The sequence below is a fragment of the Tetrao urogallus genome (assembly GCF_951394365.1).
Source record: "Tetrao urogallus genome assembly, chromosome: 5".
Classification (NCBI taxonomy): domain Eukaryota; kingdom Metazoa; phylum Chordata; class Aves; order Galliformes; family Phasianidae; genus Tetrao; species Tetrao urogallus.
The window spans coordinates 28,979,010-29,002,961 of NC_136818.1; the positions used below are offsets into that span (position 1 = coordinate 28,979,010).

Genomic DNA, 23,952 nt, shown 5'->3' on the forward strand with positions numbered 1-23,952 from the left:
ATTTTCTATCACCCTGCTTCAACCCACCAGAGCAGGCGCTGGATGCCTCCAGCTCCAGCACAGCCATTCACTGCACAAATGCCCCTTCCCAGCATAAAGCAGACTGAAGAGAGCTCACATTTCACCACACACCCTGCCTGGAGCCAGTACAGCGTGGTGCCAGCAGCAGCATCCCCTCACTCTCAGCAGAAAAGTTCTGCTCTGTTGCTCAAGGTGTATAGCATTTGTTTTTGTAATGAAAAACCTTTACTAATACATTTCCCATATCTACATGGTACCCAAGCAAGGTTTAATCATTTCAAAGATAATTCTCTACTACGCAACTCATTCAGTTTTCCCTTTATCACTGTTGCTTTTACACCTCAGAAATACTGTCTGCATTTACCAATTCCCACACAATTAAAAAGTAACACCTCGCTTGTCTGATGTTTTCAGTGAGGTCTTAGTGCCCAACAACATCCATCACCACTTTGAGAGACGGAATAGGAAAGGTGTGAAATGAAAATGCAAAACCTGCAAGGCTAGACCTCGATCCATGGTGCTGTGTGTAGGGGATGTTCCTCTCTATATCCTGTCCCGTGGAACACTACACTCTACAGCTTCCTGAAGGGAGGTTGTGATGAGGAGGGGTTTGGCGTCTTCTCTCAGGCAACAGGACCCGAGAAAATGGCCACAAGTTGTACCAGAGAAGGTTTAGGTTGGACATGAGGAAAAACTTTTTCTCTCAGAGAATGGTCAGGCATTGGAATGGCTGCCCAGGGAGGTGGTGGAGTCGCTGTCCCTGGCAGTGTTCAAGAGGCGTCTGGATGAGGAGCTGTGAGATGTGGTTTAGTGCTTGTGGTAGCAGTGGTGATGGGAGGATGGTTGGACTCGATGACCTCGTAGTCCTTTCCAACCTTGTGATTCTATGATTCTAACACCACTTGTGTTTCACAACCAGACATTGAGCTCATAACGCAGGAGCCAGGCTCCCTGTTTCATACCAGGGAGGGCTGAACAACCTGCAGAAAGGCACAGCAAGCAGCAGTGCGTGCAGGGACAGGCTCCTGATGCCATGTTGTGCTCCATATGTGCAGCTGAGGCTAGCAGTGCTTTGTAGGGACACTGACACCTACACATATCTCTGTGTGTGTGAGCATAAAATCAGATGTGTCTTGTGCTATTGCAGAAGAATCACACAATGACAGACCTTTGTGCACCGCTCTCTGAAAGGTCTTGATGACCAATTACCAATGCGCACAAATTATTCACTCAGCCAAAGCATGTTTCTTCAGAGCCAAAAATAAGATTTTGTTTAAATCGGACTAAATCCCTTTTCAAGGCAACGATTTGCAATGCAAACACCATCACCTCAAATCTCGAGGCGTCGTTACAGATCTGACCATGGCTCGGAGCGGGCAGGCGGCGGGGGAGGCAGCGGTGGGCCCAGCACCGCGCGGCCCTTACACAACTCGGCAACGTCCTGTTGTTTCGTAACCTTCCGTGCGCAACAAAGAGTAAAAATAGAGGTAACGTGTGCCGGTTAGAAATCTGTGACAAAAAGCATCACGTCTGCGTGCTGCTGGGAGGAAATGAGCTAAGATTTTGTTTACAACGTGACTGTGCTCAGAGCAACGGGGGCACTTTAAGGCAAATGCAAGAAAAAAAGCAGCGCTACTCATATGGAGGTAAGACTCCTAATAACGGGATTGGCAAATGTGCAAAAGTTAAACCAAGTATGCCCCAAACACCCGTCTCACCCCGCAGCATCCGTCTGCGGCACCACGCTGTGCGACGGGCTCTGCTCCGCGCGTGAGGAAACGCGCTTCACTAAATGAAACTGCCGAGATGACCTCACTAAAAGCGAAGGAGCCACGATCCAACCAAGGCTGGGTCAGCGGGGGGTCAGCAGCGTCCGGCGGAAGGAGCCCGGCGCACACGATGCCGCGGGCTGCCCGCTTCGCGCGCCCACTGCGCTCAGTGGCGCTCAGTGGCACCCCGCAGCTGCCCCGCTACGCTGCACGGTGCCTCGCGGTGCTGCGCTCCCCCGCCCCAAGCCCGGCGCTCTCCCTCAGCGCCCCCTCACGTACCACGCAGCGCCGGGACCGCGCCAGACCTGACCGAGAGGAACGAGGCACGGCCCGCGCCCGGGGGCGGCCCACAGCAGGTGGGAGCGGGGGGTGGAGCGGGGCGGAGCAAGGCACGCGAAATCCCCCACCCCTTTCGTTAGTTTCCGGGCCGGGGGGGGGGGGGGTGACTCACGGCGGGATGTATAAATGAGGGTGAGTACCTGGCTGCAGTACGATCTGTGCGATTTCGAGCGTCCTTGGGATTTCAGTAGCTGCGAGGAAAGCGTAAAGAAGCCCGCCGGGATATGCTCCTGCCTTGTGCGCTGCTGGCTGCTCTTCTGGCTGCCGGCCACGCAGGTGAGTGTGGGGTGCGGTGGGCGTCTGGCCCCGGCGGGTTCCGGCTCTGCGTCCCGGTGCTGCGCGGCGCCGTACGGCCACGGTGCGGGGAGCTCTCGGATGGGGGGCGGCGGGCCGGGCCGGGCCGCGGCGATGCTCGCGGCCGGAGCGTAGGACTTCTGTTTTACGTGCTTCGTGACTCTGAAGTTAGCGTGGCAGGAGGGCTGTCGGACCCCCCGCTGAGCCAGCGTTCGGAACTGGTTCCACGGACCAGGTTCGTCGCAGCCCGCAAGCAGTGCGCTTCCATACTTCCATACATCACTGATGTTGCCGGGAGACGCCCGAAATCTCGTGCGAGTGGAACTCGTTCTGCTGCCCGCCCTGCGGTGCTGATCCAGTAGAGAAGGCGCTCTTTTAACTGCGGCGTTTGATTTCATTCCAGCCAACCCTTGCTGCTCCCTCCCGTGTCAGAACAGAGGTGTGTGTATGACAACAGGATTTGATCGGTATGAATGCGACTGCACGAGGACAGGCTATTATGGGGAAAACTGTACGACACGTAAGTACCTCTGATCTCCGTGCGGAAATGGAGTCTGAGAACTCAATTACAGAATTGCATGTTATTCTGAATAGCAACTTACAGTCTTTCCATCTTTGCTCACAGCGGAATTCTTCACATGGCTGAGACTAACATTGAAACCTACACCAAATACTGTCCACTACATTCTCACCCACTTCAAAGGAGTCTGGAACATCATCAACAATGTTTCCTTCTTACGAGATACTATTATGAGATATGTGTTGACGTGTAAGTATGCATTCACTCTTCCAGTACTCCTAACTGACAGGAGCTATATGTTGGGCTCCAAATACTTTATTTTATTAGTTTATTGATAAAATAGCAAGAGGAAAATGTGTTATGGTAAAAGCACTTTAAAGAAAACTTAAGATCTATAAGCATATTCACGCTTGGTGTGAAATAGGCTTTCAGACATGTTTTTTTTTTTTTTTTCTTCCCCTCAAATAAAATCTCAAATTTTGCTAACACAACCTGAACCATTTGTTATAAATTTAGTAGCTGGATCCAACTGGTAAACTGGGATCAGTTCCTATTATCTATTAGCCACAAGTTACTGGAGTCAAATGCAATTATATGTGTGGAATTTATGAATGCAACTGCTGCCAAAAAATACATGGAAACAACGTAGCACTGTGACTTCTTTTATTTGGCATATATCAAAGTGGAGACTAAGAAGTACTTTTCTTCTTTTTTTTTTTTTTTTTCCCCCCCTCTTCCAGCAAGATCACACTTGGTTGACAGCCCACCAACATACAACAGTGACTATAATTACAAATCCTGGGAAGCTTATTCCAATCTTTCCTATTACACAAGAAGCCTTCCACCAGTAGGACATGACTGTCCAACACCGATGGGTGTTAAAGGTAAGGAATAAGGATGCACAGTGTTCATTTCTAGGAATGTCATTTATCTTGTTGTCCTAGAAAACACCGACAGATCTGCTTGTCTGCAACCACCCTAATGCACTGTTGACTTTGAGAGTGGCAATGAATGAGTTATATTGTGTAATGACCTAAAAGATAACCATTCTGGCACTCATTATTGAACTGTGTGCTAAAACCAGGAATTAGAAAGCTTTAAATAAATTCAAAAAAATAGTCATGGAAAATCTATGACTACAACCAACAAAAAGGAGATAGTTCCCCTTGTTAGTAAGCTGCTGTCCTTTGTAAAAGAGTTGAAAATGGGAAACCTGTTTGGTTGTTAGGAGCAAAAATAAGTATGAAGCATAATTGTTGTGAATATCTTGCTATAAGGAAACTTTTCTTCTAGGTAAGAAGGAACTCCCAGATTCAAAGCTGATTGTGGAGAAATTCTTGCTGCGGAGAAAATTTATTCCTGACCCACAAGGCACAAATGTGATGTTCACATTCTTTGCCCAGCACTTCACTCATCAGTTCTTTAAGACAGACCATAAGAAAGGACCTGGCTTCACTAAAGCTTATGGCCATGGGGTAAGATTATAGCTTTGGAACTTGAATGCGGCACTAAGCTCTTAGGAGCTACCAAGCAGTTAGAATACGCAAACACTAGTGACTGTACTGTGCAACACAGCAACAAACTGTTGGCTTTACCCCTTACATGGCTTATCTTTAGGCAAAATTCCAGCTACTCAGTAGCATCTCTTAGGTCAGAACTGTTTGTGCCAAGCACGTAATTCTGCTTCAGATCTCTGTACAGTGAGGACTGTGAATTCTTCAAAGAATCTGCTTTTACCTAAAGTGTGCTAGATGTAATGAGTGTTTTTAGAACTACTCCGGACTCTTTCCATCAGTTGCAGAGATGCTTTATACAGTATTTTATTTTGTGCTGCTAATTAGACAGATTTAAAAGAACTTGAAAAGCAAATTTGGATTTTAAGATATTTATCTATGAGAAAAATGGTTTTGGGATGAAGAAATTCTCAATATAAATATAGTTTGCGTGTCTAAAGCAGAAATCTGTAACATCTTTGTGTATATATAAAGAGCTGTCTGCTTAATAAAATGCCATTGACACTCTAAACAGAGTCCTCTTAAATTGCCAGTGTGATTTAAAAACTTAATGCAGAGATTGCTGCAGTTGCCAGGAAATAATTTGGCTTCATCTTAAATATCAGTGTGTGATACTTATAAGGTAACAATACCGTAATCAAAAGGTAAACATCTGTGGATGCCAGATCATCTATTAGAAATAGGACCTGTCCTAAAATAGCAAAAAATGTGGCTTGTTTCAACGTTCTTTTCATGTTCTTAATGCTCTTATTTTACAGGTTGACTTGAACCACATTTATGGAGAGACTCTGGAGAGGCAACTTAAATTGAGACTTCACAAGGATGGAAAACTAAAGTACCAGGTACATCTTATCTCAACTGCCACCTCTTTATTGGCTGACATGTTTCTTAAAATTACTGCTCTGTTCGCAGCAGAGCTTGCCTAAAGTTGGCATTAATGGAGTCAATGTGGTGTAACGTATAAGCATCTTGGCTAATAATGCTCTTGTTCTTTTTCCTGTGCCCCCTCCCTGGCAGATGATTGATGGAGAAATGTATCCACCAACAGTAAAGGACACTCAAGCAGAGATGATCTACCCTCCTCACGTTCCTGAGCACCTGCAGTTTTCTGTTGGGCAGGAGGTGTTTGGCTTGGTCCCAGGCCTAATGATGTATGCAACGATATGGCTAAGAGAACACAACAGAGTCTGTGATGTCTTGAAACAGGAGCATCCAGAGTGGGATGATGAGCAGCTATTTCAGACTACAAGACTCATATTGATAGGTGTGTTATTTTTGCATGTAAAACTCTTAATATTCTATTGAGGTTGACACTTCTGCCCATTTCCTATGGCAGCTGCAGTAAATTTAATAAGAAGAAAAATGTGAGGAAATAAATCGACCTTCATGACCCCTACTGAAACTGTATAATACTGAAGCTGTAAAATACAGCTTCCTCCTGCCCGTGTTAAATACTAAAATGAAGAAAATGGAGTCAAGTGATAGACACTTCTTTTTATGTAAGGGAAGCAGAACTGAAAAGGCAGAAGCTAAGGTTAGTTTTCTCAGAGAAAAAGCCTGTGAGGTTAGGTGACCTCAGTTGCTCTCCAATTACGACAGTTTCTTCTGGGACTGGGTGAAACCAGGTATGCTTTGAGATGAGCTATAGTTAAGTCAGAAAAACAGCATAGAATAAAACTGTACATGTTTCTTATGTCTTACTTTCTGTTAAATGGTATTACATCTTGTTAATGTTGATACACACAGTTGAAAAAGTCTGTGCCCAAATAGCAAATGAAACAGTAAACCAAGAGAAAGCAATTACATTAAGCAGTTCAGAAGCTGAGAGACTGCCTTGAGATGCTGACTTCCTTTTCCTCCTACCTCTATCCCAGATAGTATTGTACAATCAAATGCAATGTAGACAGTAATTAATGATTTTCTACAGGTTTTGTAGAAAACCAAAGGAAGTATAGTTTGGGAGAGGATAAGCAAAGTGGTGCAAGCTGTGGAGGTGGTAGAGAGGGAAAACTTATCTCCCAAAATATAAATATCCATTCCATAATATACTACAGAATGCTAATGAGTGTATTATTCTTGATTTCTATAGTTTTGAAGGTTTTCTGTGTGTTTGTTCCCTAGAGAAGCTTAGAAATATGCCCTCAGAGCAGGGTAACTGCCTGGTAATTCTTAGGGGAAGCAACATTGACTTTTTTTTTTTTTTTTTTATCCTTTTTATTCTCCAACAGGAGAAACGATCAAGATAGTTATTGAAGATTACGTGCAGCACTTGAGTGGCTACCACTTCAAACTGAAGTTTGATCCTGAGCTTCTGTTCAACCAGCGTTTTCAATACCAGAACCGAATTGCAGCTGAATTCAATACTTTGTACCACTGGCACCCACTGCTGCCTGACACTTTTCAGATACGTGACCAGGAGTACACTTTCCAGCAGTTCCTCTACAACAACTCCATAATGCTGGAACATGGCCTTTCCCATATGGTGAAATCTTTCTCCAAGCAAAGTGCTGGCAGGGTAGGTATTTTTCTCAAGTTACTAGTATGGAAACATCAACTTGGGGGTTGAGCAGCAGTTCAATAAATCTATCCAGAACTAATAATATAAAGATACAACTTTCTCAACTTTTATGTGGAGTTCTTACTACTTTTTTGTTTCTGTCAAATAGGTTGCTGGTGGGAAAAATATTCCAGCTGCAGTACAAAAAGTAGCAAAGGCTTCAATTGACCAAAGCAGAGAAATGAGATACCAGTCCTTGAATGAGTACAGGAAACGCTTCATGTTGAAACCATTCAAATCATTTGAAGAACTTACAGGTAACAGTTTTTAATCTTTCCTTATAAACAAGTTCAATTTTTCCTTAAAGTGGGTAATAGAAACCTGTGATGCTATTTCTGAACTTCAGCAGGATATTGTTGTTGTTGAAACAGGACTTTCCACTTACTGTTCTTATTCATTAATAATTACAGGAGAAAAAGAAATGGCTGCTGAACTAGAAGAGCTTTACGGAGACATAGATGCTATGGAACTGTATCCAGGCCTTCTTGTAGAAAAGCCAAGACCAGGTGCCATCTTTGGTGAAACAATGGTAGAAATTGGCGCACCGTTCTCTCTGAAAGGACTGATGGGAAATACAATATGCTCCCCTGAGTACTGGAAGCCAAGCACCTTTGGTGGAAAAGTGGGGTTTGAAATAATCAATACTGCCTCCTTACAGAAGCTCATCTGCAACAATGTGAAAGGCTGTCCTTTCACTGCTTTCCATGTCTTAAATCCTGAACCCACAGAGGCAACTATTAATGTTAGTACCTCAAACACAGCAATGGAAGATATCAACCCCACACTACTACTGAAAGAGCGATCTGCTGAGTTGTAAATTAGCCATCTAATTTATTTATTTATCTAAGTTATTCTATTTATAGCTCTAGTATTTAGAAAATAAAAAGCAACCTTTTGCATCTTCACTTTGAGGGTTGCCCTAGATTCCTTACTCAGGTAAGGCTTCATTTTAGAAAAAGGGATTTTCTGTGTTTCAGCTCTGTAGTAGCAAATCCCTTGTTAAAAGCTTTCTGTAGCAGAACTACGTATTCCAAAATGGACCAAGTTCCAGTTTTTTTTTTTTTTTACTTGTTTTAATACTTGACTAAGGGTGTTAGGATTGTCTTCTCACTTTGATAGGTCATGTAACACTACAAAAAGCAAGTTATTGCCTCAGCAATTTTTTGAACTTGAAAATAGACTTTCAGACTAAAAATGAGAACATGATTTAATGAAACTGCTAAAAAAAGATTCTGAATTCCGTATGAGCACTCCAAGATTAACAAATATGTTTGAGACTTGCTTATTTAAAGTCAAAATGCATTGCGTTTATCAATGATACTACCTCTCCCTCATGCAAATAAGGCACTTTGTACAGTAATTTACATGATCTTTTTTTTTTTTTTTTTTGTAAGTCTGTCCTTTTGTGTGGCATTATACTTTTTCATCATTTTTAATTTAATTATTAATTTAATTATTTAAGAATAATAGAACATGTCTGAAATCCTATTTGTTTTTGAAGCATGTGTCGCAGAAGTATTATGTGAGATGATGTTAACAGAGGTACTGAGCTTAGACACGACTGTCAGGCAGGAAAAAAAGGCTGCTTGTATATCAGTAGACATTTTACTTTGTGAGTTTGGGGAGATCTTAAACTTAATCCAAAGTTTATTAGTGTGGGGTTGTTTTTGTTTTTGTAGCTGTAATTGTCTGGTCAATATAAATTCTCTGGATGGTATAAATCTGTTATTTTAGATAAAACTATACAATCCTTTTGTCCTTAAGGACATGAGTATAATACAGGTTTGTGTAGCCAAATGGAAATTATTGGGGAATAATTTAGAAAATGGAGAGAGAGAGGGGGGGGGGGGGGGGGAGAAAAAAAACAAACAAACAAAAAAAAAAAACTGGGATATTATATAAACATAAGTAGCACTGAGTGACCTAAACTTCAAGGCACCAAGGCTTTGTTAATCTAGGTCTACATAAATAGAGCTCTAACTCATGACTATAAATTGTTTATTTGGTTGGAGGGGGGATGTTAATGTTCTATTTATTGAAGTATAAACAGAGGCATTTTAAAGGAGTGGCTTGAGCTCTAAGAAGAAAAAAATAATAGCTAGCTAAGCACAAAATGTCCCAGACACGTTTGTCCTGGTCCAGCATTGAAGTATCTAGTCTCATTGGGGCACATAAGAACTTACGTGGGATCTTGTACCAGCACTTCAACCTTTGCATATAAGGGTATCTTTTTTTAATTTCTAGAGAAGAAATGTAGAAGATGATCTTCCCATAAAATCAGCTGGGGAACTATAGATAAAAAGAATGTTACTTCAGACTGGAGTAGAGCAGCAACCTGGTATTCTATGCCCCTAGCCAAAATTCCTTGGCTACTTGTGGAAAAGGACTTGTTTTATATTTCCATCTGAATCTCTTGAATGCTTGTAGAGGCTTGTGTTGTAATGACTGTGGTACTAGTATAGTTTGACTGTGACTTCTGTATTTCTATTGATTTGTTTAAAGATGCTGATCATGTTCTACAGTGCAAACTTGTAACTGGTAGCACAAATAGCTGACTCCAGATCTGCTACAGCAATTGATACTAGTGACTGATTTGAGGTGGTCCGTGGTATAAATGCTTTGGGAGATGGAAGGGTGTTTTTGCTCTTTGTATTTGAGGCACAGAAGGAAGAAAATTCAATAACCTTGTAACAAAAAAAAGGGGCCAGTACTGTGTTCAATTAGTGAAAGCTACTTAATTATTGGTTAAGCATGTAGCTATCATTCAGACCCTCTTTGGAATGTGTTAGAGCATCTACTACCATTCTCAAGGAAAACAGTATGTCTTAAAATCAAAGGAAGACAAGTCTGGGCAGATCTAGTTATTTTGAGGTAGGTAAAAAAGAATTCATTTAAAAAAAAAAAAAAAAAAAAAAAAAAAAAAGTTCAGCCTTGTTCTTACAAGCTGCTTTGGAAAGGAATCCAGTTCACTCTACACTTTGTACTCTGAAGCCATGTTTATCTGTGACCCAACCTGCTGGGTTTGGCTGGGTTCAAGTTGATCGTGATAAATGTGTATGTTTGAGATTATTTATTTAAAATTCTGTGAATTGTTTTTCACACTATTTTTATAGGACAAGAATGTTTTTTTTAAAATGCAATTGTTTATATAAATAAATTGAAAACATTATATTGATGGGCTCCTTTGTTTCATGCCAAGTGTTGTTGAAGAAAGTTGTACATCATCCAGCTGCCATTACCTTTTCTGCAACCCGTAAAAAGAGACTTCACTATGAAACCTATAGAGCACTCACTGTGCTGCATGCCAGCAATGCTGTCTTTGTACTGAAGTGTTTCGGAGGGAGGGGTCACTGCTGGAATCACTTGCCAGTGTGATGGTTTAACTCATAACCCCTTTGCTGTGACTATTCAGGCTCTCTGAAGCACAAACTGTTCATAGGTGTCTCCCTTCAGGCTTAATAGACTTTGAAAGGAAACAGTGTTTTGGATACAAGTAATAACTAGAAATAGCCTTTTGTGTTGTTTTCCTCTATGGTAGTTTGCCACTGCTGTCAGAGAGCAACCTCCTTCTGAAGCAAGAGGCTAAATCAGTTATGATGTTCTCTATGGGCACCACCAGCCTTCCCTTTGCATGAGGGTCCAACTTTGCTCGAGGGGGTAAAAGATAGCAAAGGTACCTTTGATTAGCTTTTGCAAAGAATTCTGCAAGTCAGAATGGTGGGTGATGGGGCTAGGACAAGAGAAGCAGTACAGTTAATAAAAGCCAGAGACAGGATTGGTTGCAGTGGTTCTCTCTACTTCAGAGAACACCTTGAGTAACCTAGTTTCTCCCCTTAATTTTCATCTCACTAAGGAAAGCTATGGAAGGTATCCCTGAGAAGATCCGGCACCTCGTACTGACTACCATTTCCATGCAGCTGCTGAGCAAATGCTACTTTCAGCGCCTATAGCATCCTGCTGTGATTATCCCCATTAGTCACCCATCTCCGTACTGGCAGTGTTCCCTCATAGTCCTATCTTAGCGACTGAATCTCCTTTACCTACTCACCTTCCTGCCAGCCATTCAAAATCTCTTTGGTCCGAGGCTCAACCCAGTGACTCACAAGTCCATGCACCCATGTGACTGTCCTGCCTCTGCTCTGTAGCTTTCCATTTCTGCTAACATGTGGAAAAGAGAATCTTCGGCAGTTCTTAATAAATTAAGACACAGTCCTGATCACTTTAGCCCTGAAAAGACATCTGGAGAGCCCTTTCAAAGGCATCTCTTCAGTCCCTCTCCTGGCCTTAGACAGTGGGTGTGAATGGAATTGCATGCAGACCTTGTGTTAGCAAGGTGGGTTAGTTTTTCTTTATAGCCAATTAATGCTATGATTTAATTCATTTCTAGCACATTTCTTAAGGCCCTCTGATGTGAGGGGGGAAAAACATTTCCCTGCCTGCCTGTGGGAGATGTGGCTGCTGCCAGTTCCCTCGGGGAACCTGTAGGCCCTCTCACACATCTGCCCCAGTTCCATAAACACTAAAGTGCTTTGGTGCAACTGGCGAGAGTGAGCAGGGCCTGCGGCCATGTCTCACAGGCAGGCTCCTGACGGTGGCTGCTCTGACTCAGCAAGGGAGGGTTCTGAGCCTGTCTTGTGGCTTTGCTTGAGCACTCCAAGAAACAGAGCATGCAGCGCAAGGGAAGCATGGGAGAATACACTGGCATGCTGTGCTCTCACCTTGATTAAAAAAATGCAGAAATGCCACACATCTGCAGCCCAGCAGTTGCATTTAGACAGCCTCAAGCATTTCTGGGGGTTTCGCTCACTTGTTACGGTAGGGAAAAAAAAGATTATTATATGTCTCCCAAGTAAACACAGCAATTCCTGGGGCCTAGAGGGGGGGAAAAGTGCCCAGTATCCTTGCAAACACTGACCCCAAAAGTGCAGTAAGTATGCCATGAAAGGAATGGTGTGGCACAACCAAGTCCAGCACTTCAGAGGGCAGTGGTGGGCAGATTCTGCTGTGGCCCTGGGGCAGCAGGGTGCTTCGTGAGGGGGACAGCGCAGAGGTCATCTGTACAAATGGTGTTTCAGGTGAGTGCTACCCTAATTAGGGATGGGCCGGTCCGGAATGGATTTTGGAGCATGATGGATGAGATAGCTCAATCATGGAGGAGCTCCTCCTTCCCTCTGAGCAGGGGCATGTCCCGATGATACAAGAGGCAAGAATGTTCCCCAGGTGAAACCTGCCCTGTGAAAAATGCTTTCTCTTGGGACTGAGCTGAGGTAACTGTTTCGCCCAAAAAGATGCCAAAAAGAGGAGGAGAAGGAGGGGGTCAGCATTTGAGCCGCACCTTGGAGGCAGGTCCCTCAAGGAGCACAAGAACGGAATGCTTCTGTAAGCAGGTCACCATACATGATCGCCCTCATCGAGGGCTTTGGCTGTACATCATTTTCTCACTTGCCCACTGCGTAAGAGCACTTTATGGGCAGTGAGTCGGAGCCTCGTGGGCATCTGACCATGTTCATTAATTCTGATGCACTCGCTAGAGGCGTGCTTACTTTTATGCTGGAGCACCAATTCTCCCAAGACAACTGCCTTACACCCTGACACACATTACCTGCCTTACAAGAGACATTTGTAGCAGAAACAGTTCCAGCTTTGCTAGAAAGTACTCCTTCAGATTTCAGCACAATCCACAGAAAAATCAGCTAGGTAGTTTGACCAACCTGTAGGAAGAGTGTGAACAAGAGAGAAGACACAGACAAGGAGCCACCTCTGACAGGCAGATGGAGATTTTTTCCTGAGCCTTGCACTGCTGCAGATACTGACACTGGGGAACAGTGCTGGAAAAGGCTTTGGCAAAGACATGCTGCTTCCTTCTGGGAAGCAGAAATGAGAAGTCTTTGAAGATGTAAGGATATATGCTGGGCAGAAAGGCTGTAAAAAAGTAAATACGGAAGAGGAGATGAATAGAAAAATCCTAACTTTTTTTGCTAAAAGACATGCAAAAACCCGAAACTACACAATGCAAAAACACAGAAGCATCACAAGAAACATTACAATGAGAAATCCTCTCCTTGGCAAGAGCTGAGTACTCATCTTACTTCAATTAGAAGCTTCAGTTTTAAAATAATATTGTACTTCGATATAATATGATTGGTGCAGCTATTTTAATTAATATTGACTACAAGAGACTTTCATAACCAAAAAATTCACTACTTTCCTCATGTGCTGTTCAAGATTGAAACATACATGTACACAGATGACAATAAAGAGAAACAGGAAGGGGTGAGACAAGGAATTCAAAACTTTTCCTTTAGAGGATTTTTTTTTTCTGTCTGAAAAACCAAAGACTGCACTGAAAATCTCAGCATTCCCTTACAGCCACAGTAAGGCTATTTACCTCCACATAGAAATCAAACAGTTGGAGGTGGCCTGGCCAAGGCAAGAGCTGAATACAACCAGTACAAGATAACGTTGCAGTTTGTGAGATCTCACTGGTTTTCCACCAGGAAAGAGCTTGCCCAATGCTAATCATAGAATCATAAATTGGCTCAGGTTGGAAGGAACCCCAAGGATCATCAAATTCCAGCCCCTCTGCTACAGGCAGGGCCACCAACCTCCATAACTAATATTAGATCAGGCTGCCCAGGGCCCCATCCAACCTGGCCTTGAACACCTCCAAGGATGGAGCACCCACAACCTCTCTGGGCAGCTCTTCCAGCACTTCACCACTTCTGTGTGAAGAACGTCCCCCTGACATCCAATCAAAACCTTCCCCCTTGAGCTTAAAATCATTTCCCCTTAAGATAGTGTCTTATCACTATTTATCTGAATAAAAAGTTGATTCCCCTCCACCTGATTCCTCAGTGCTGGGCAAGCCATGCCATATGAAGAAAGTATTTGCCATTAAGCAAAAAGCAAAGCACAAAATTCCTAATTTTGGAGAGGAAAGCAAATCATGTTCAAAACAGCTACTTTCAAACTATTCTGTACCATTTGATTATCTGGTCCATAGCAGGGTACATACACAGAAACTCACTCTGACTTTCACACCTAGTCTTTTAGACTACTAAAATCTGTGGCCATTGTCTGTATCCTATTGAAATATATCAGGCAAATGTTGGAATTTTTTTTTTTTTTAATTTAAGGACAACTTCACTGATTTAATCAGAATTGTACAAGGGTGTAGATTTTTCTGCTGTCTACCAAACTGGGGATGACTAAAAGTGTCCACTTCCAAAAATATAGGAAATAGATCTCTCAAAATTATCTTCTTTCCCTTGCCTCTTAGTTAGAAATACAACAACAACAACAAAAAGCCTCTCAAAATGTGTATGAAAAGGAAAAGAGTCTTTCCAAAAGTTTTCCAAAATTGGAAATTTATTTATTACATCTACTAACCAATTCTTATCCTTATATCCTTTCCCACCCCCCCCCCCCCCCCCCCACCCCCCCGTTTATTAATAGCTCTTCCAAGAAAAACACTGAAAATATAGTGTCACATAACTAGGAGCTCCCTGTTTCCAAGTGCTTCAGTTCATATAATACGATAGCAACATATTAATGCTTCTGTATGAGGACAGCAAGAAAATACTCAAAAAAAATAAAGGAGGTTCTTTTGGAAAAGGCACTCTATTTTTTACGTAACCAGGTGTAGCTCGTTTTACACAGTAGTGGATATAGGTGTGTGCAAGCATCCTTGTTGAAACCTGCCCTGCTGACAAGGAAATTTAACACCCATTCATTTTGTGTAAAATGACTGCATTTGTGGTAGGCATTTCTATGAGAGCACATGAAACTTTTTACTGTTTTCTGCCCCACAAAGGTGAGCAAGAGGAAGAGTTGGTTGAAAGCAATACCCATCTCACTGAGCATCACCTTGCCTTGTCTTGCTTTGCACTACAGCGCAAAAGTTCTACCCAAAGAAAATATTTTCGTAAGTATTCATCAACAAGCCATATTGCATGTCTTGCTGCTTCAACACAGCACTCTAATGCATGACTGATAATCAGGATATTTATCAATTCATGCTGGCATGTCTTCAGATATAGATGAGAACATGACCCCAAGAAGAGACGAGACTTTGGTATAAAAACCCAGCCAATCATCAGTTGTTCTGTACGATTTTAAGTCCTGAAAAGCTTCAGTGAACTCTGTCAGAGCAATATAACATGGCTAAAGGCAGCAGTGCCAGTTCCAGATATGGTCTTGAGCGCCTTCAAAGCTTTACCCTGAGAATTTGACACAGCTCAGTATCCTTTCAGTTGCAGCTATAAAGTCTCTTGCCTAGACAATATTATTTAATCCTACTTTACTAACAATGGCATAGTTGCTAAGGGGTAGTCATAGGTAATAATTAAAATCAAAATTTGTTGAGGTTGTTCAGCTGTGAAATAAAATCTTACATAAGATTGTGACGTAACATTAGTGATCTGATCATATCTTAGAGAAGCTGTTAAAAAGGTATTATTTCCTCTGACTCAGGAAAGTAGAGTCTGTTCCATGTAAGTCAAGGTTGAGATTTCATGACATAGAATTTCAGTGAAAGTAGAAAAAAATGCATTTCCAAATTAGAAACTGACTGAATTTTCTCGGTGTCCAATAAAAGAATACAATTTCAGACAAATTAGTTGATTGAATATATGGCAAATTTTTATTCACAGAACAATGAAATCAGATTCTTTTCACTATTTTTTAGGGGAAATATTTCAATATACCTCAATATAATCTCAATATACCTATCTTCAGAGAATTTTGAAATGCAGATTACTTCAATCAATGTAATTTAGAAGTGAAAGAGATAACTCAGATTGGTTTCAAAGTTAGGAAACAGAGCGTAAGGATATTTTCCCTAATTTCTGCAGTTTGTTCTGTTTAACCTCTGAGAAGTGAAAGTCTCTTTACCCTTGTTTTGCACAAAACGACTCTGGGGACAACGGACATCCTTTTCTACATGTTATATCTACAGTCCAGTTCATCAAACACCTTTTCAGACCCTCACAGTATCTGAGACTGAGAAGATTAGGAAAAAAATGATTGTAGGCCACCTAGGCCTCCACTTCTCCAGTGCAGTTATTTGTGGATTAGCAGAGTAACTAAGTGTCAGGACTTCTGCAGTGCTTGTTAATGAGGTTGCTAAGTACTATGGCAGATCTCACCTTTACGCCTTTTTGAGAGGTTTCAGCGGCATGTTTAGTGTTTCTTTGCTTTTATTTTCTTTTCTGGCTTTGCAGTTTCATTCTCATAACAGTTTTCCAGATTCTGATGGTGCTTAGGCAAGTCAGAGGATTTTGCATCTCAACCATCAGTTCTCAGCAATGGAGATAGGAACTAGTTCCCATTCAACACCAAGAATGAATCAACCACCTCTCCATCATACCACTTCACTCAGCTGCTGTTTTTTCACTTCCTGCATCACATAATGGATAAAAGCTCACAAATCCCTTTGCCTTTGGAGTATATCCCAGGACTGCGCCTTCCCAAGCAATTCATTCCCCATATCATCAGACTTGCATACCTTCCCAAAGTAGTTGGTTGGGACACGCAGAGAAGCTCTCTGACACACTGATTTTTTTCTAAATAGTGATTATTTTGAAACACAATAAAGAACTCCAATTATCATTCCTCTTCAATATCCCCTGCCATGCCCTACCCTCTGTCAGGGCTGACTAAGTGCTGCCTCCTCAGGGGAAAGATTTTTGTTTTCTCGCAGGGGACAAGACATGAATATCAATTTCCAAGGTATCCTTTTAGAAGACACTGTTGGCAGATGCTCCAAATGTTTTAGTTCAAAAATACATTATACTGTGAACAGCCATCAAGACAAAAGTTATTTGCTTAGGGTAGATTCTTCGTGAAGCAGAAGAAGCACAGGAGGCATGCAGAAGTTTTGTAGTGATTGCAAGATCTCTCAGTGCTCACCTCACTGGAAAAATATGCCGGAAACCTGCTAACCGAGTTTGCAATCAGCAGCCTTAGGAAGTAAGAGTCTATGAGGCTGCTTTTGTCAATGGCCATCTGATTCATTTAACATAGAGGGGAACACAAATGTTTTTCCACACCAGTATTATGATAATTTATACCACCTGCAACTACTAGACCAAGTCAAATACCATGTAGAAATAAATTTTCCACAGCACTTCTGGAAATAACCTCCAGAACAGGCTTAGCAAGTCCTGGCAATAAGCACATCTCCTGCAAAGAATTGCAGCAAAAACATGAAAGATCAGTAGTAACAAATTTTAGGCACATCTGTTTTAATCTGCATTTCCTCCTTCAGACATTTGTGACTGTTCTTAGCCATTGCTCCTTTTCATGAGTTGCACATTGGCTGGCAAGCACTGATGTGGTCTCCGGCTCATCTCCTCAGGCCAGGAAAGTTCAGGGCACTGAATATCATCCCTCTGCCAGACACAAGCACTATGTCTGCTTTTCACCCAGATGCAAGACAAGTAGGGAAATGGATAAAATACTGTGCTGAAGTTTCAAATACTTCTTCTACAATTTAAAATAAGATAAATGATTTTTCTCTCCTTTTGCGGAAAATGTATGAAGCACATGAAAGCCCCCCAAGAGTGCCAAGTTAGTGCCTCCCATAACTCCAAAGCTAAGGCTAAAACTTTTAACTAAAGATGAGCCTTCAAAAAGTGATTCTGCCATAGCAGATCCTAGGATTTCATATTCTGCTATATTTTGTCACTTCTGAAAATGTCTCTAGAGATATACTGACAGTGAAATTTACAGCAATCATTCTGGGCTGTGCCAGAGAGCCAGCAAGAGTTCTATATCTCAAGGTAAGTAGGTACCAAACATGTAAGGCTTTCCAAACCAAAACATTGCCGCAAACAAGATACAGGAAAAAAATAAGAGCAAACAGTGGCTTTCCAGTGAGCTAAGATCAATAATGTTTCATACTAAACTGTACAAAATACAAAGTGAAATCATGCATTTCTCAAAAGAAGGCTTTGTGAATAGAGAATTAAAATCTCCCAGATTCCTCTTTTTGGGGAAAGATGATTTCCTCTTTAAAATTTCTTTCTCAGTCATACTTGGTTGCAAGTATTTCTCAGAACTCTCTTTCAGCCTTTTATGCAAACAGAGAATATTAACCACAGTCTTCTCAAATACTTGCTTATTCAATAGTCGATTCTACAATTCCACCAGCTATTGTAATCAAAACTGACACTGTAGAAGTTGCACATGCTTTAAATTACATTGTTCTGCTGGAAACACCATCTGCAAATTTATGCCCTTTCTGAGGAGCAAGGAGCAGCTACTTTAGCAGTACTTCCAATCTCCACATTCAGAAGAATGCAGTGGATAGACAGGTTAAAAGCCATTGTTAGACTTACAAGTTAAATCAACAAGTGTTATTAAATGTAAAGCAGCACTTTTGGGCTCTCAGTACTGTGAAACAACTTGAAAAATTCTTCTAGTAACTCAGTATCAGATTTAGAAATTAATTTTGAAAAGCAGAAGAGCTTTTATGCATCTGTGACTTTGCAAAAAATGAACAGGAAAGCTTCCAACTAAATGTTTCCATGACATTTCCAACACTTCAGCTTTCAGTAATAGTAAGACACTACAAGAGCAGCTCATAACCCAGATCTTTAACTCCTCGCTCCCTTTCTGAGCAAGAGGCAGAAGGCAGACTGACTGATTATTTGCTTCAGCATTTTCATAATGGTTGGTTTGAAAAAAGATTTGATTTTGACAGAAAGGACATTCTATCTTCCAAGATATAAAAACTGGTTGCTTATTATCTATAATAACAAAATGTACTGGAAGAACTGAAATCCAGAAGATGTAAATTTTCTTGCATCTAATTTATATATATAAATATATATATTAAAAATATTAAAAAATTAATTTTATAAAATAAAAAATATAAAAATATAAATATATAAATATATATACATATATTTTTTGGCCGAGGCTGCATTTCCACAGGAAGTCCCTTCCTTCAGAAAATAAGTCACATTACTTATGATTCAATCTATGAATGGTAGGAAGAATGGGGGATTATGAATAAAATTCCATACTGTTAAATGGCCATAAATGCACCCATCTGAATAAGACTTTGAAAGAGCAATCCGTCATCAGATTTTAGACTAGTCTAGATTTGCATGACTTGCATAAAACCAGCCCCACCTTCAAGTTCATAGCCATGCTTGATTCTTCTCACATAAGGTCAAGTTCTCCTTACTTCATTGTTGGTGTCGAATATTAAAGAATTCAACAATTAAATGCAAGCTTTTGGTTCCTTCACAAAACCCCATCTTGATTTCCTCACTACACTCCCTGTTTCTCATAAGCCTGAGGGCACAGATTCTAAGGTGATAAGAAATAGAAATAAACTGCATCTACTTGAAAATTAAACTGCATAAATTATTTTCTCTGAAGATTTTCTATTCTAGTTTATTTTATTCAGCCAGTTTCTAACAGTTTAAATCTAGCTCATGTTAAATACAACAAGAAGGGATTCCATAGATACATTGGCCAGAAGAGGCAGGCCAAAGACAGCGTACCTCCTTTGGAAAATGAGAAAGGAGAACTGGCTTTGACAGATATGGAGAAGGCTCAGGCACTAAATGTGCTTTTTGCCTTGGTCATCACTGGCAGCCAGGGTTCCTGTATTTCTCACATCCCTGAAACTTGCATCCCTGAGCTTCTAGGTGGGACTTGGGGGGAGTAAATCTGTCCCCACTGCAATGGCAGACAAAGTTCGAGACCTCCTCATGAGGCTGAACATATACAAGTCTATGCAGCCAGATGACATGCATCCCAAGGTCCTAAAGGAGCTGGCTGATATGGCTGCTGAGCCATTCTCTATCATATTTGAAAAGTCATGGCTGTCAGGCAAAGTCCCTGGAGACTGGAAAAAAGGAAACGTCACTCCCATTCACAAGGAGAGGAAGGAGGAAGCAGGGAAGTACAGGCTGCTGAGCCTCACCTCTGTGTCCATTGAACCAGAGTTCCAGCAGACATTACCCAAGGTCACACGTATGTGGGCATGTGCATGTACGCACTTGAGTGATATAGACATTTTCCCACAGGCAGGAGCATTCATGTATGGGCAACACAACAGCACACAAAGCACTAGGGGCAGCACAAGTGGTGGGAAGAAGCCCTGTCTGATTTTTAAGCTATATTTGGTGCTATTAACTGCCCTGGCAAAAAAAAAATATATATATATATATATATAAAGATATATATATATATATACATCAGATGCAAAGCCAGTTTAACTGCTTCCTATTCATTGCTTTCTGAGGTAAAAACTGGTGTGTAGTACTGAATCTAATTCTAAAAGTTATAACAAACATCTTCAAGTTTTTCTTATCATAATTTAAAATACTCCAAAGCAGCATAAGATTTACTTATGGCTTCTTGTTTACTTTTACACCTGACTACAGTGTGTGTATATATATATGCATATATATATATACTTGTGTGTGAAAAAGAACAATTTTAATTTGGAATAAAATATGACTCAATAATGTTGCAATGAATGATGTAAAGTTGATGTTTAAAAGAAATACAAACCTATTAAGACTGCCAAAGCATTATACAGCTTTAGCTTTACTCTACACTGATATAAAACTATAGAATCATAGAGTCCTAAAATCACAGAATGGCTTGGGTTGGAAGGGATCCCAAGGATCATCAAGCTCCAACCCCCCTGCCACACACAGGGGGCATATCCCTGGGGGGGGTTGCCCCCTGCCACATGTCAACCTCCACATTTAATACCAGCCCAGGCTGCCCAGGGCCTCATCCAACCTGGCCTTGAACACCTCCAGGGATGGACTGGGCATCCACAGTCTCTCTGGGCAGCTGTTCCAGCACTCGCCACTCTCTCTGTAAAGAACTTCCCCCTGACATCCAACCTAAGTCTTCCCTCCTTCAGCTTAAAACCATTCCCCCTTGTCCTGTCACTGACTACCCAACTAAAAAGTTGATTCCTCTCCTTTCTATAATCCCCTTATAAATACTTGAAGGCTGCAATGAAGTCCCATCACAGCCTTCTCTTCTCCATGCTGAACGAGCCCAGCTTCCTCAGCCGTTGTAGGAGGGGTAAAGAAGTCAAAGCAGGTAAAATGAAATGGATGTATTATTTATTTATTATAACAGGGCTCCATAATGGGAAAAAAATACTGTGAACAGGGAGTGCTAAGTTTCCCCTGGTTGATTGTAACACTTACTTAGGTAAGAAAAATTGTATTTAGCCCTCCATTATTTTTCTTAACATTTTTCCAAGCTACTTATAAATATTAATATCACTAGCCAAGTTTTAATCCCTCACCCTGTCATCAACAACAAATGAAAAAGCACTGTTTGCAGATGATAATCAAGCTGTTGTTTTCAGACAAGGTGGGCCACTGCCGTGCAAAGGAAATTCATTTGTAATTCTTTTCAAACTTTTCCTGGCCATTTCCTGATCTCATACAAAACCATCTTTAAGGAGAAGTTTATTTTGCTTAATAATAATAATTGGGCAGAGTTGCCCAACAGAGTTTTGATCACTTTTTCAGAAAATTTTCCCCCCAGAAGCTGCCAGCTCAGTTCTGATCAGGAAAGCAGGGCCACAAAGGCTTTAAGGAAACAATGCAAAAGTCACTCTCCTAACGGTTGGGGAAAAATACATGGTGTGCTCTATATGGCACACCCTCTACCTGGAGTACACATAGTGCCCTGGTGCTCAGTGCTTTGTCCCTGCAAGTGCTGAGCCGATGGCACTCATTTTTCTCATTACAAAACATTGCCAAAAGATTTGGAGGAAAACGCCAATTTCAATTTTTAAAATGTATTTCTGTCAGAGATAGCCAAATGTGTTTCAGATAATAACCACACTAGGGGCCTCCAGCCCTTTGACACTTTCCTGTGAGGAGAACAGATTTTCCAGCTGCTGGGAACAGCTGGGAGAATCCAGCACGTCATCCTCCTTTGAGATGCAGCAGCCCCCACAGTGCACACCCACCAGATAACCATGCAAGTCCCTGCATGGAAGGAGTTTTGAGAGCTGATGCAAGGGTCTCCAGGAGCATCACACCAACAGGTGACATCCGTAGGCAAGCTCCATGCATTTGTCATCTCCTATCTTACTGAAGTAAATGGGCACAAAAACCACAGGAATGCATCAATCTGTCCTCGTGGAGCCCACTTGCACACCAACTGGATGAGTATTGCTTAAGCATGCAGTGAGAAAGAAAACCTCACTGCGGGGGGTCAACTGCGCTCCTACATAAGGGGCCACAGAGGATGTAAAAGAGGTTTGCAGCAAGGGTCATACATTGTTGGGAGATATTTGTCACCTTCTGGTCTCCAGTATAAGCTGGAAGAATTACATGGGGGATCTGCATAAGTGCACAGAAAAAATCATTGTGTGTTATGACTGTGAAACCACCTCAGGCTGGGAAGATAGGGCTTCTTTCCCAGGCAGGAGATGGGTACAGGGCTGGAAGAAGCTTTGGTTCAAAACAGTTTGTCCATCTTTGAATTACACTGATTGGGTACAAGACCTCCTATGGTCACTTTCCACAAGAGGAAGAATTTCTCCTGTGAGCCCTATGGGCTGTTTTACAATACTGACCACCGAAATCATCCACCATGGCAGGGCCAGCAGTTTGACAATGACAAATCCCAGGAATCTACTCCCAAGGGGAAGAGGCAAACCATGGTCTACCTCCTTTCCAATCCTTCTCCTGCTTTAGGAATTCAACTTAGTTGTGACTTAGAGGCCCCAAAAAGGAACCTTTTCTTCTCTGTCTATGGACAGAGCTGTGTACCTAGAAAGGATGATTCAGAGCATCTCAGTTTTCTGAAGTGCTTTGGGTTTTGGAAACCTTTCTAAAATTTCTGAAATCATAATGCTTGCTATAGCTGCATGATCTATGAGCCATCCTAAAATATAGGGGGAAAAATATGAGTCACTTGGTAGTGATGAAATAAAATGAAAATTTTAGGATTGGTCTTTAAATAACTTAGAATAGCAACCTCTCTATCTTTTAGAGGGTTTTGAATGTACAGAATAACCAAAAGATGATACAGGTCATAAATAGAAATGATTTCTGTCCTCTCAGATTTTAATGCAGTCATTCAAGCAACAAGATACTGCGCAGAGTAAACCATTTCATAGAACTCTAATAAAATAAAATTCCTTTGCTTCACAGCCCAAAAAGCCTACAAATTGGAGACAAGGAAGACTATGGAGGGTACACAGGCTTAGACAGAAAGGAGCTGTATTACGATACTTGAAAAGTTTTTCATAGCCATGCCTTCTCTCATCAATCTCTTGAATAGTTTCATAACAACCCACTTGTTTCAGCGTCATATGGAACGGCAGCAATAATTTAAAAAGAATTTTTTTTTCAACTTCCCAGACTGTGACATTGTCTGGTTATTACTAGGGAGAAAATGATGACTTCCAGAAAAATGCAGCTATGCAGACTAATTGTTTTTCCATTTGCTTCTCCTCTGGCTAGCACAATAGCACCCAGACATGGCTGAGACTGCAAGCACCAATGTAGGATAAAGCTTTCTAGTCCATTAAATCAGAGCCCTTTTGTTCCCTTCACTAATTCTATCTGTTTGGTTTCATGTTATATGTTGATCACAAATTTTCACATTACCATCCCCCTTTGAAACACTGTCTTTCACAAATGAGAATTATCATGTTGCAGTATATATCATAAACAGCACATACACCTTATAAACTAGCATCCAAACAAGCACTAAGAGACTTCTAATGATGACAACTGGAATGTTTTTTAAAACTACAGCATAGTCAATTACTTATGTAATATAATTTACAGTTGCTGACTAACTTCAATTTTATGCACTGCATATATTAATAGTCTGAATTTAAAGAAACTTAAAGAAAGTTATTTCAGAGACTGTCTTTTGTGAATCTTCAATGAATTGCTTTCTTTTACCAGAAACAGACATCAG

The 23,952-nt window shown here is 41.4% G+C and overlaps 1 protein-coding gene across 1 annotated transcript; it reads left to right on the forward strand.

Annotated features, from left to right (window-relative positions):
* Positions 1-2,353: 2,353 nt before the first annotated feature.
* PTGS2 (prostaglandin-endoperoxide synthase 2) lies at positions 2,354-7,831 on the forward strand (the record flags this gene model as incomplete). Its single annotated transcript, XM_079536399.1, has 10 exons — positions 2,354-2,405; positions 2,827-2,943; positions 3,049-3,192; positions 3,684-3,827; positions 4,237-4,418; positions 5,216-5,299; positions 5,475-5,721; positions 6,686-6,972; positions 7,124-7,271; positions 7,425-7,831. The coding sequence occupies 10 exons, from the start codon at positions 2,354-2,356 to the stop codon at positions 7,829-7,831; spliced, it is 1,812 nt and encodes a 603-aa protein (XP_079392525.1).
* Between the last annotated feature and the right edge of the window lie 16,121 nt (positions 7,832-23,952).